Here is a 12,087-nt window from a genome sequence, read left to right as displayed (position 1 = left end):
GGACCTTGCAGAATATGTGATGTGGAGTGGGTGAGACCTCAGTGCCTCGACTTGTTTAGATGGGGGCTGGAGGAGAGCCTTCCAGGCTCAGGGAAGAGTATGTGGAATGTCTGTGTGGCTGTTCAGGCTTGGGAGAGCACTGTGTCTTCACCAATTTATCCAACATTTAACAGGCTTTATTAAGTAGTTGCTATTCAATGGGTATTGATTCATATAATGGGGAGACCAAAGTTAACCAAACAGGTGATGTCTTCATGTTCCTGAAAGCCCTAGTGGCTGACAGAAATAGACAGCGATGCTATGAAGGAAACTACTTAAGGGAGGGTGATCAGACAAGCCCTAAGGATGATGTGACAGTCAAGCTGAGATGCCAGAGACATGACAGAGCCAGTCGTGTGAGCTTCTGGGAAAGTCGGAAGGAACAGGAAACAAAGACCTGAAAGTCAGGGACGAATGATGTCAGTGGGTTGGAGCAACTGGAGGAGAGCCAGTGTGCTGGTCTGTGGAAGGTGTTGAGTTGGCATTCCTGAGGCTTTTTGGAAGGAACGTGTGTAAATAATTCAAAAGGTGTTTCATTAGGAAGACTATGATCAAACAGAAGACAAGGGTTGGTGAGAGTGTGGAGTAGAGGAGACTGTAGTGAACTTTGAGTGTGATTGTAGATCGGTGCAGCATTGTGGAAAATAGTACAGAGGTTCCCATCAGAGTTAGAAATAGAATACTGACCAGACAGTCCCTTATCTGGGTGTATACCCAAAGGAGATGAACTCACCACCTATAAAACACTCTCATACTCATTACAGCATCGCTCACAGTAGCCAAGATACAGAAACAACCTAAGCGTCTATTCATAGATGAATGGTAGAGCAATTGTGCTTATATTTAAGGGCACTTCAAAAAGTTCATGGAAAAGTGGAATTAAAAGAAGTTTGCTTTGGTGTAAAAAAAAAAACCCCTTTGAAATCTATTCAGAATTATTTTTCACCACATGCATTTTCCATAAACTTTTTGAAGACCCCTTGCAAATGCAGTAGAATATTATTTAGCTTTAGAAAAAAATAAAATCTTGCTATAACCTGGATAGACTGGGAGGCCAGTCTATTATGCTAAGTAAAATAAGCAAGATATAGAAAGAAATATATTACGTGATCTCACTTATAGGTGGATCTGAAAAAAAATGTTAAATATACAGAAGTAGAGAATGAAGCAGGTGTCTCCAGGGGTGGAGTAGAGGGGAATGAGGAGGTGCAGGTCAATCAGTGCAAAACAGGCAACATGTGGGATGGACAAATCTGTCACTCCAAGGTACATGGGAAATATAGGCAATGAAACTGTATTGGAGATTTTTGTTAGATAAGTAGATTTTAGCAGTTGTCACAAAAATAACTATGTGAGATGATAGATAGGTTGTTTCATTATGGCAAGTAGTTTCCAGTCTCTATATACTCCCCACAGTATCTTGCAAACCGCAAATGCGCACAAGCAAACGTATCAAAACAACCGCCATTATAGAGGCATTTGGGTTGGATCATTGATGTTGAGGAAGATTCAGAACATTAAGTATAAACTACTTAAAACGTACACCCTGTGAGTCTCTTTTCAGAAGTTGGGAAGCTTTCTGCAAATCTTGGTTGCAAATGTCTCTCTGGAGTGGGACTTGGCTCTGTGCGTTTTAATACATGAGATCAGAGCAGGAGCGTATTGCCACCGTCGTTGACTGGAACTGCACATAAGGCTACTGTGCTGATGGATGTCCTCGTCTCAGTTATGAGCACGTAGAAGCAGCGAAACACATCAGCAGGGCTCATTATGTGGCTGATGGGTGTCCCAGTGGTTTCTGCTGGGCTCTCACCATATATTTCTCATTCCCTTCACGAGTATTATTTTCCTGTTGCATCCCTTTGGACTCAAATGTGTGTTTCAAAAGCGCATTAAATTCTTTCTCTCTGCTTTGATCCAGGCGAATCACGCATGTTCTTCTCTTTCATTCTCCCATGTTGTCTGTCCCTGTGTTGGATCTCATGCCACTCACGAGAGACTCCTGGTTCTTGTTGTTGCTCTCAGATAACAGCTTTGGGGATGATGAGGAGCTGTCCGCATCTTCTGGCAGTGACGAGGAGGTGATCAAACAATTTGAGATTTCTGTGTCCCGGTCTCAGAGTTTCCATGCAGGGACCTCTGAGGAAGGAAAGCAGACAGGATTGGAGCGGAAACAGAAATTCCACCATTTGCCCTCTAACCGTGAAGAAGATAGCACCGCAGTGTCTGCCTATGAAGGTAATTTTTGTATCATATGCTTCTTCTATCTAGACCAGGAATGACCAATGGTAAGAACATTTTTTGAGTCATTTAACTGCTACACTCTGCATCTGACAGTCCAGAGAGGAGAAGAAAATGAGACAAAACAATCTGGAGAAAGGATGCTGTTTCTAGTGCCTTCCCAAGGAGAGGTTGGGTGTGTCTCTGACACCTTTATGGGAAGAGCCATGAATAGACACAGGCATTGAACAGGGAAGGGTTAGGTAGTGTGTGTGGTTAAAAGCCATCAACCATCCACCTTCATGAGCTGGTCTCCTGTCGACCTAATGTTTTCCTTCTTTTCCTCATGGGCGAATGATCAGTCCAGCCACCAGGGGCCTTACACGTAGATCTTCCTTGTTTTCAACATCGCACAGAGGAGATTGCAGAAACTGAGAGAAGATAATAGAGAAGAAATTTTAATTTGATGATGAGAGCAAAAAACAGGCAGAAAAGGAAGAGAGGAAAAAACAGAATTGACAAAGGGACCCCTGCACAAGGAATAACTCTCTCTCTAGTTGTGTAGTTTGGCTTATTGATGTGAACCAATGTGATATATCTTACTGCTATTCTTTTTAGCCCAGAGTAGGCCTCATGTAACCAAACTGCAATACCAGGTTTTTTCTCCATTTATGTGCTGAGCCTTTGTCATTGCCTCTTCCCCTCTTGGCTTTTCTTTCTCTGGTGTTAGATCACAGGCTTCCTTTCTCTCCACTGAGAGGGCAAATGTTAGCTAATGAAAGTTAATAGCAGTTGATTCCCTAGGAGTCGCTTGTTTAATTCCAAAGCTAATGGCCCCATTTCCCAGAAGCCCAAATGTCTGGCTTCTGATTTACACAAATAGCCGATGTTCTGAGAGTTCTGACAACCATGCTAACCCTTACCCTTCCTGGAATTAGCAATAACTTACCTCTTGTCATGACTGGTAATTCTGAATTTTTGACAGATGGTGATAGAACAGCTACATTTTTCTCTATTGAAGAGAGGACGAGTGTGCACTACACTGCCTAAATTACCTGTAGACTTAGGAGAAAATCAGCAGGATCTTCTTAAGAATAGGTGTATGCCAAATGTTTGGTTACCAAATGCCTTGGAAATATTAATGGAGTTTTTATTGCTTGATTTTTTTTCTTTCTGTGTCATTTCTTTTTTGTTCATCTTATGTCAGTTAACTTGATTTAATTATTAAAGAAAAATGAAAAGATTAATTGCATAACGCAGAGGGATATTTGTTCAGTGTGTCCTCTATTGATGAAGCTATTTCACTGTACTGTAAACATAGCCCTTTGCGATCACATTTAATTGTAGACAATTATTCCACTTTAAAAAATGCATTCAAAAGTCTTAGTGAAAATAATGTCCATGGACTAAGTAAAATGCAAACTATGAATGAACTACTGGCGACGTTGTCTCATGTTTTATCTTAAGTGAGATCTGTCTTTCTTGATTCAGTGGTGAGGTGATTAGAAACATATTCCAAGCAAGTTCTCTTCCAAGTTCTATTTCGGATAGAACGTTTTTGCATGTTACTCGCCACTGCAGTCTTAATAATGCTCTGCGAGTCCAGGTCAGAGGCTGTGATAGAGCTTTTAGGCATAAAAGGTGGTCTCCAAAACAGCAGTCCATTTCTGGGGCTGATCTTCTGTTGAGTAGTAACCTTCTTTTTGTGTATGGAATAATTAATTCCCGGGGCCAGCGCCATGGCTCACTTGGTTAATCCTCCGCCTGCGGCACTGGCACCCCATATGGGCACCGGTTCTAGTCCCGGTTGCCCCTCTTCCAGGACAGCTCTCTGCTGTGGCCCGGGAGTGCAGTGGAGGATGGCCCAAGTGCTTGGGCCCTGCACCCGCATGGGAGACCAGGAGGAAGCTCCTGGCTCCTGGCTTCGGATCAGTGCAGTGCCGGCCATGGTGGCCATTTGGGGGGTGAACCAACGGAAGGAAGACCTTTCTCTCTGTCTCTCTCTCTCACTGTCTAACTCTGTCAAATAAATAATAAAAAAAAGAATAATTAATTCCCAAGATGTTTCATAAGGTGTTACCTGCCTGGTGTCATCCCCAACAGCTCAGTTTCCCCAGGGTTTGTGTTCAGTTTTGTTTGGGATGGTACATCAATCAGGTTCAATCAGAGAAATGGAACCAGCAGGAGTACATACATACATGTGCCTACACACATATATGTGTGTGGAAGGTAGGTGTCTCAAGAGACTTCTTGTGAAAAATTAGCTTATGTGATCATAGGGGCTGGCTAGACAACAGAAATGTGCAGCCCTAGAACCCACAGGAAGACTGGCTGAGTCTCAGGTCTTAGCAAAAATCGAAACTGCAGTGGAAGTTCTTTTTCTCCAGGGAAACCTCAGTTCTCTAAAGGTCTTTCAACTGACTGATTATGTAAGGGATGATCTCTTTTACTTCAAATCAATTGATTATGAGCTTTAATTGCAATTCCAAAATTACTTTCTTTTTAACAATATTTCTTTGATTGATTTGAAATGGTGGGCTAGGGAGAGCGAATGAATGAGCTCCCATCCAATACTTTAGTTCCCAAAAAGCCTGCAATGGCCCAGGCTAGGGACAGGCCAAAGCAAGACGCCCAGAACTCAATCTGGGTCTCCCACAGGGGTAGCAGGGACCCAACCATGTGAACCATCACCTGCTACCTCCCAGGATTCATGTTAGCAGTAACTCAGAACTGGGTGCAGGTCTGTGACTCAAACTCAGGCACTCCGATAAGGGATGTGCATATTCCAGGCAGCCTAGCCAAATGCCCATATCTGCAAAATACCTATATTAATGTGTGATTGGATGGTTGACACCTACTCCTGGCTACGTAGACTTATAAAACCAACCATCACAGAGGGTAAGCCAAAGTCTTTGTATATTGCAGGTGATGGGAGGGAAGAGTTGGGAGTATGAAAGGAAGTAAGTGGCTAAAGGGATTTTATTTCACCAAAGTAGGATACGGAGTAAACAAGTTGAAGAATTTCTCTGCTAAAATAAATATCGATATGACACAGCTATGACCTATTATGTCTAAGAAGCCAGGATATATTTCTCTGATAATAAGCAATTACTTTCATGCTTCTGTGTGAGCTGACAGGATCCTCTCTCATTTAAAGCCTTGGGGAGACTGCTTTATGTAAAGGTGGACCATCTTTCCCTTTTTTCCTCCTTGCAATTTGACTTGTACCCCAATCTGCATTTCCACTTCATTTCTTGCTTCTCTGTCATGGAAAATGCTTTGTTACATTAATACAGTTCTTATGTTTTTCAGTTATGAATAGCTTTTCAAGGCTTAATGTAGCTGTTGAAAATTCCCTTATTACTGATCTAGGTATTATCACTGTAGGAGTTAAAGCCATGAGACAATTTTATGGGGGTAATTTCTTGGCAAAGTTAGATTTTGTGCTGAAATCCTGCTGGGTGCTACACATGTTGATGGATGGCCCACTGTTTAATAGGACATTTTACTGTTCATGTATGTGAGGAATGGGTGTGCTAATTAGAGGCTTGGAAGAAAATTCTGCTTTATATTGTAGGTTTCTGCATGTGGAGTTTCCCTTGTTCTGTCATTTTCTGCGGCCTTTTTTGTAGTGTGTTTGCCAAATAGCTCAGAGCATGAATGTAAAAATGTTGTGGTGTCACAGGAGAGTGTTTCCAAGGGAGCTGATCTGAATTCTTCACAGTGCACACTTCTCAGTGGCCTGCTGTGCAGTCCCCATTCAGGAGTCTGTAGCTGTGTCCCGGGGACCAGCTCAGCCTGAAGATGTTTTCATGTGGTCTGCATAGGGTGATGATAGATTTTCAAGTCTGACTGCTTATATAAATGGGTCATATATTCTCTGGTAAACCACTGTCACCCTCACTCTGTGTTGGGGCACACCTGGCTGCTTCAAAACTTGTTGCCTGCAGACGTTAAAGTGATTTGCAGGTGTAGTGAGAGCTCACCAGCAGACAAAGTAGAGGCAGTGGACGCATGCAGAGCTTATGTTCTAGCTGAGGTTCCAAAAGGTTAACGGGAGAAATGATTGTTATGTACAGTATGCACATGAGAACCGAGCTTATGACATACTTTGCTATCCTCGTCCCGACTGTATTTATAATTTCCTCTCATCCTGGGATATTGGCTGCTGGAGGCCAAAGAGGTGAGACAGCCTCTGCTGGTCTTGGAGTGTGGGGGCCACATCAAGGGGAAGGCTACCGATTAGGAAGACCCCATCAGCTGTTCCTTGCCTTCTGATTGCAACTTAGACACTGAGGTGGAAGAGTAAGACCAACAGGCTGTGTGTGTGGTAGAGAGAGAGAGAGAGAGAGAGAGACTATAATACTAATGTCAGAGTAAAACTTTGATGTAGAGTCAGAAGGCTCAGGATTGTTGAGGCTTTGGTGGACAGGATGGAGGGTTTGAATACTGCTGTGGACAGAAATGCATCACTACAGGTTCACGAACCAGTGAGACCACGGGTGGCAATGAGTTAAGAAGCAGTAGAAAATGGGATGTGACAGGTTAGAAGAGGCCGTTTCAAACCAGAGATGTAAGCAAGGCTAACAATTATGGAATGTCTACTGGGATCCAGGTGATATGAACTTACACAGCCACAATAGCCCTATGGTGGCTTTTTATCCCTTTTTAGGTAAGAAATCAGAGGTTTAGAGTTTCAATATTGTTCAAGTTCATAAAGCAGAGAGGATTTAAACTCAGATTATCTGAATCCAAGTCCAGTGTTCTCTCCATAGATCAAGTAAAGAACATTTGTTTTCCTTTGAGAGAGAGAGAGAGAGAGAGAGAGAGAAGGTGAGCACTTCCACCCAATGGTTTACTCCAGACCTGCCAACAGCACAGACTGAGTTGTGCTATACTGAAATTGGAAGCTAGAAATTCAGTCCAGCCTTTGCACTTGGGTTCAGGCTGAGACCCAACCCACTTGAGCCATCACTGCGGCCCCCAGGATCTGCACTAGCAGGAAGCTCAAGTCAGAAGCAGAGCCGTGAGCCAAACCAAAGCACTACAATATGGGATGCAGGTGTCTTAACCACGGGCCAAACGCCTGGCCCGAGTAAAGGACTTTATAACTCGGAGAACCACTGAAGACTTTTGAGCAGAGAATAATACAGAGAACAAAAGGAAAAGTGACACAGGAGACTGTGTGATCTCCATATGACTGCTTTTGCTTTCTGGATCTTTCCCCGAAGCCTTACGGTCATTAACTCCAGCATAATGGTAATGTGTTTATTTTATCCTTCTGATATAAATATACATTCTTTGTGTTCACAGTATTACAAAGCATTAAATCTTCTTGTACCCCACATAAACTGCTAGTGACCTTTTTGATTATATAGATCAAATTTATCCACTGTATTGATGGAGTTATACTTCTGCAGACATTATTGGAATAAGTTTTATTTGTATGGTCTTAATCATTGCAGTGACTGAATTTCTGTAGGTAAGAAAAAATGTAAAAATAAAAGATTTTGAAATAGTTTTTTTTTTTTATTGAAAATCTAGATTTGGATGGAGCCAGCCAGCTAAGTTATCCTGAGAATTTGTCATATGGTGAAGATTCCCCCATCACTGCCCGCTCACAGTCCTCATGTGAAACGGGGGATACCAGGCGCCATGGTGCATCTAGCCAAGAGACATGCGTGGCCCGAAGCCCCAGTCGCCAGTCCGCAGAGGGGAGCTTGGAGAGGGACAGAGCTTTCAATACTCAGGACCTGGAGGATCCCTACGCCACCGACAGCTCTTCCATGTGGAGTCCAGAGGCGAGTTGTTTGTTCTGCATTCTGTCCTCACACTCACTGGTTCCACTTGTCCTCTCCATCCTCGTCCCCTTCTCCCCTGAATTTCTCCAGAAAGGAAACATCCCCTTGAAAACCAAAGACCTAACAAAAGCTCTTTCACTTGAAATAGCTTTCTGTTCCCATGACCCAAGCCCCATGTGTGTTGATAAAAGAATTGTAAATAAATTAATTTCATTCAAGATGGAAAACAAAGAGTGGTGAGGAAAAGGAAAGCATAACAAGAATGTGGCAGGATAGACTCAACTTAGAACTACACTTAGAACTTCAACAGCTGTTGGGCTTTTCTCCTTCTAAAGACTTTCCTAGCAGCATTTTGTAAAGAGGGTTCTTTGGTTATTTAGGGAAACTGGTTTATTTCCTTCAGGGTTTCAAGTGAAGTGGAGTTTATTTGTGTTTGTCACAACTCTTGAGTTTTAATGTTAAAATTCTTTTAAAATTATTTGAAAAATAATGATAGAGACAGACAGACACACATATGCACACACAGGAGAAAGGAGCAGAGGCAGGGAGAGGCAGAGAGAGGCAGAGGGTTGGAGGAGGAAAGCAGAGACAGAGAGAAAGAGAACACTCCCATCCACTGGTTCACTCCCCAGATACCCACAGCAGCCAGGGCTGGGCCAGGGTGAAGCTGGGAGCTGGGGATTCAATGCACGTCTTCCATGTGGATGTCAGGAGCCCAACCACTTGAGCCATTACCACTTCTTCCCAGTGTGTGCCTTAGTAGGAATGTGCAAATTGAACCCAGTTATTCCAATACAGGGCATAGCTATCTTAACTGACATTACAGCAGCTAGGGCAAAAACCAGCACTTATGATTATTTGACTCTGAAAATTATTTGAAAGAACTAAAACAAAGTGATTCTCCACAAATTGTGATGAAGATTTGTTACTGTGAGTACATTTGTAGGCTTTGAGTTGGGTTGACATGGAGATGGCCATCGATGTTGCTTTTTGGAATAAAAGTCTCATAAATGTCTTCTAAATTTCTTTCCATTGACAATGCAGCCCAGTATATGACTCACCATCCAGAGATATGCCCGGGGTAATGATGGAAGTTGCTACCAGTTCTTGAGCAGTCAGTACATGCTGGGCACTGTAATAACATTGATTTATCTTATAGGCATTTCTGGTTATTCTACATCAAAATGTTTCATCCTTTTATGATTCCATCACATTGGAAGGCATTAAATAGTGCTGTTCAATACCCAATTTGAAATTAGTTTTGAGGAAATAAATCATGGAGGTGTATCATTTGTGGGGGTGGAGGAAGGAGAAGAAGGGTGAAGGGGCTTTCTTGGCATCAGTCTGAAAAAAACATCCAGGATGGGTCTTTTGTTAGAGTCTGCCTGAACTGCAACACTTGAAACGCTCAGGGAAAAGAAAAAATATTCCAGAAAATTCACACTCTGAAGCTTTACTGCTGCCACCTTAGCTGTGCCTGGAGTGTGTAAGGTGGCGTACGAATGGGCGTTCGTGCCCCCGTGTGGGTGTTTCTGCTGAGAACCAGAAATGGTAAGCCAGATATGTGGCTCATGTCTTGTGAAAAGCAGCCCTTCATACGGAGACAGCAAACCTTGTCAGCTTTGTGAAAAATACAAAATCTGCTTCCTCCCCATTGGTCCAAATCCAGTCCCTCACAATAACATTTAAAAACATCGTTTTGGGCTCCCTCACCATAAAGCCAGGCGGAGCTGTTTACCTGCCCGTTGGTGCTCCGTCTCTCTGATAACTGTGCCATGAGGCTGGGAGCTGCCATCTCCACGTAACCTCCCACTTACCTGCCTCCTGGAGTTTTAATAGAACACTTAGTGCAGAGGGTACTGAATGTTCCCAGACTCCAAAAATACCCAGACATCTCTGTGTGCTCCATTCAACTTCCTATCTATTTTGAGACGAAAACTGTAATTTGGTGCTCCTACACTTAGAACTTCAAATCCAGCTCGGAGGCAGTTCCTGTAACTGCCTGCTTTGCAGGCTTAGCTCGCCTTTTAAGAATTGATTTATCTGCCTCTTGGCTGTATTAAGAACCTTGTCTTCTCCCGGCTCTTGGCACTAGGGACATTATTGTGGGTCTGTTTCCTTTGGGCCACACAAGTGACATCAACACTATCTTACAGAAACAGCGTTTTCAGTTGGACAGAAAAATCTTTAAGCCCACAGGAGGTTTGACAATTTGACGCAGGTATTCCTGTCTCAAAGAAAAACCCAGTCTATGAGCGCTCAAGGAGTCGTTCATCCTGCCTCGGAAGGAAGCGGGTCACACAGTGCGGCCACCTGTTAGGCTGACTGATTTTCCAGAGCCGCTCTTCTCTGTTGGCAGAGGCCACTGACATTTCCCTGCAGCCACAGGGCTTGGCAGGGGAGAGGATGGGAGGGCGGTTGGCGATTTTGAGCACACTGGGAGGCAGGTGTCCCACTTTTCATCCCTACTTTCCACTGATTAATTGGTTGGCCTTGAGAAGTTAATTAAAATCCGCCAAATGGGGATAAGAATGGAGAGATTTTTACCTTGCAGGAAGGTCAGCAGGATTAACAGTACCCACACGAGGAGCTCCTTTGGTTGCCTGGTGATAGGTAATGTGTGTTGAAATAATTAATTGCTACGAAAACACCAGACTTCCCAAACCTTTGTCTCAGATCAACCCAGGAAGGGGCCACAAAGCTCCGTGTCCACCGGCCACAGCTTGGATGGGCCCACCAGAGCCTGGCCATTGCCCAAGCTGCGTCTACTTTAGGGTTCTTGGGGAAGTTCCCCAGAACTGTACCCGGGGCTCCCCCAGAAACCTGCTGGTGGAGTGCCCATTCATTGAGTAGGTACGTGGCGAGGTGCTCATTATCTGGGGTGTTTCTACGTTGGTACTGAAGCTGGTGACAGAGGAGCTCTGAAGGTTGTGGAGCTCACAGCACTGTGTTTTCCACTCCCAACCTCCCCGTTCTTCCTCCTTCCTCTCACCAACTCCATATACAAACCATCAGCCGTGGTAAAAGTCTTATGGGAGAAGAAAGGAGACCCTGTGGTTGGTTCAGGATAAGATTTGGAATGTTGAGTGTTGAATACTGAATACTGGTTAAGGCAGGCTACGGACCCAGACTATTGATCCCAGCTGGGCACGTGACCTTGACACGGGAGAAGGGAGCGTGTTGGTTATTCAGCTCCTCCAAGCTTTAGTTTCCTCCCTAAATGTCTGAAGGTATAATGTCTATCCCCTTTAGGTTGGTATAATTTTTTTTTAAAAAAGATAATGTTTTCTTAGTTTCACCAAAAGAGCAGAGCCTAATATAAAACCGCTTGGAGTGTGATTCCAGGGACCAAGAGTGAGAGACAAGGGGAGTGAGCAGGGAAGAAGGAGGGTCTGGTATGAAAATGTGTGTCTGAGTTGGGCACCTGTTGTTCTAATTACTGCTTCTTCTGGGGCTGTACTCCAGGAAGCTTTAGGAACTGGTCTCATCTATCCAAGGAGACAAAGCTGACTTCGTGGGGTGTTAACCCCTGCACATGCTGGGCTTTGCCTGCATTTTACCAGGCAGGATTCTGCAGCTTTCTCTTCGTTGGCATCAGCAGAGAGGCCAGTAGTGAGAGCTGAGAATTATGGCATATGGGCAGGAGGTAAGACTTTATTGGATTATGCCAAGGTGAAACCACTTAGAACTAAGATATGCTATGCCTACAAGGGGAAGATGAAACAAGAAGTGGAGCCAAGAAGATTTGAATGTATAAGAGCTGCTTGTTATAATCAATAAAGCATTAGATATGCTTCTTGGCATAAGGAATGGTTTAATGGATGTTAGCTGTCATTACTGATGACCAGGCAAGCAGTAGAGATGATCAAGAGTAGACTAAAATAGAGTTTAAGAAGAGAGAGGGGAGTTTTAGACTTGGCCTAACTCCTTGGAGACTTGCTTCTAATATTATATATACGCTAGTTCGTTGTATTCAGAAGTCTCTATGGCAACCACTTTTATCACTGGAAGCTAAGTACCTCTGAAT

General features: G+C 43.6%; 1 protein-coding gene across 3 annotated transcripts in view; it reads left to right on the top strand.

Moving 5' to 3' along the window:
• The window catches only part of SYT16 (synaptotagmin 16), a 330,451-nt gene that overhangs the window by 287,983 nt on the left and 30,381 nt on the right, over nucleotides 1-12,087 (top strand). For all 3 annotated transcript variants that reach the window (XM_002719549.5, XM_070065064.1, XM_070065065.1), the window contains 2 exons: nucleotides 2,065-2,277; nucleotides 7,804-8,060. In XM_002719549.5, coding sequence (XP_002719595.2) covers nucleotides 2,065-2,277; nucleotides 7,804-8,060 — 470 coding nt within the window. The remainder of the gene's footprint in view (nucleotides 1-2,064; nucleotides 2,278-7,803; nucleotides 8,061-12,087) is intronic.

This window comes from Oryctolagus cuniculus, chromosome 20 (assembly GCF_964237555.1).
Source record: "Oryctolagus cuniculus chromosome 20, mOryCun1.1, whole genome shotgun sequence".
Classification (NCBI taxonomy): domain Eukaryota; kingdom Metazoa; phylum Chordata; class Mammalia; order Lagomorpha; family Leporidae; genus Oryctolagus; species Oryctolagus cuniculus.
This window is presented reverse-complemented; position numbering and strand designations above follow the sequence as displayed.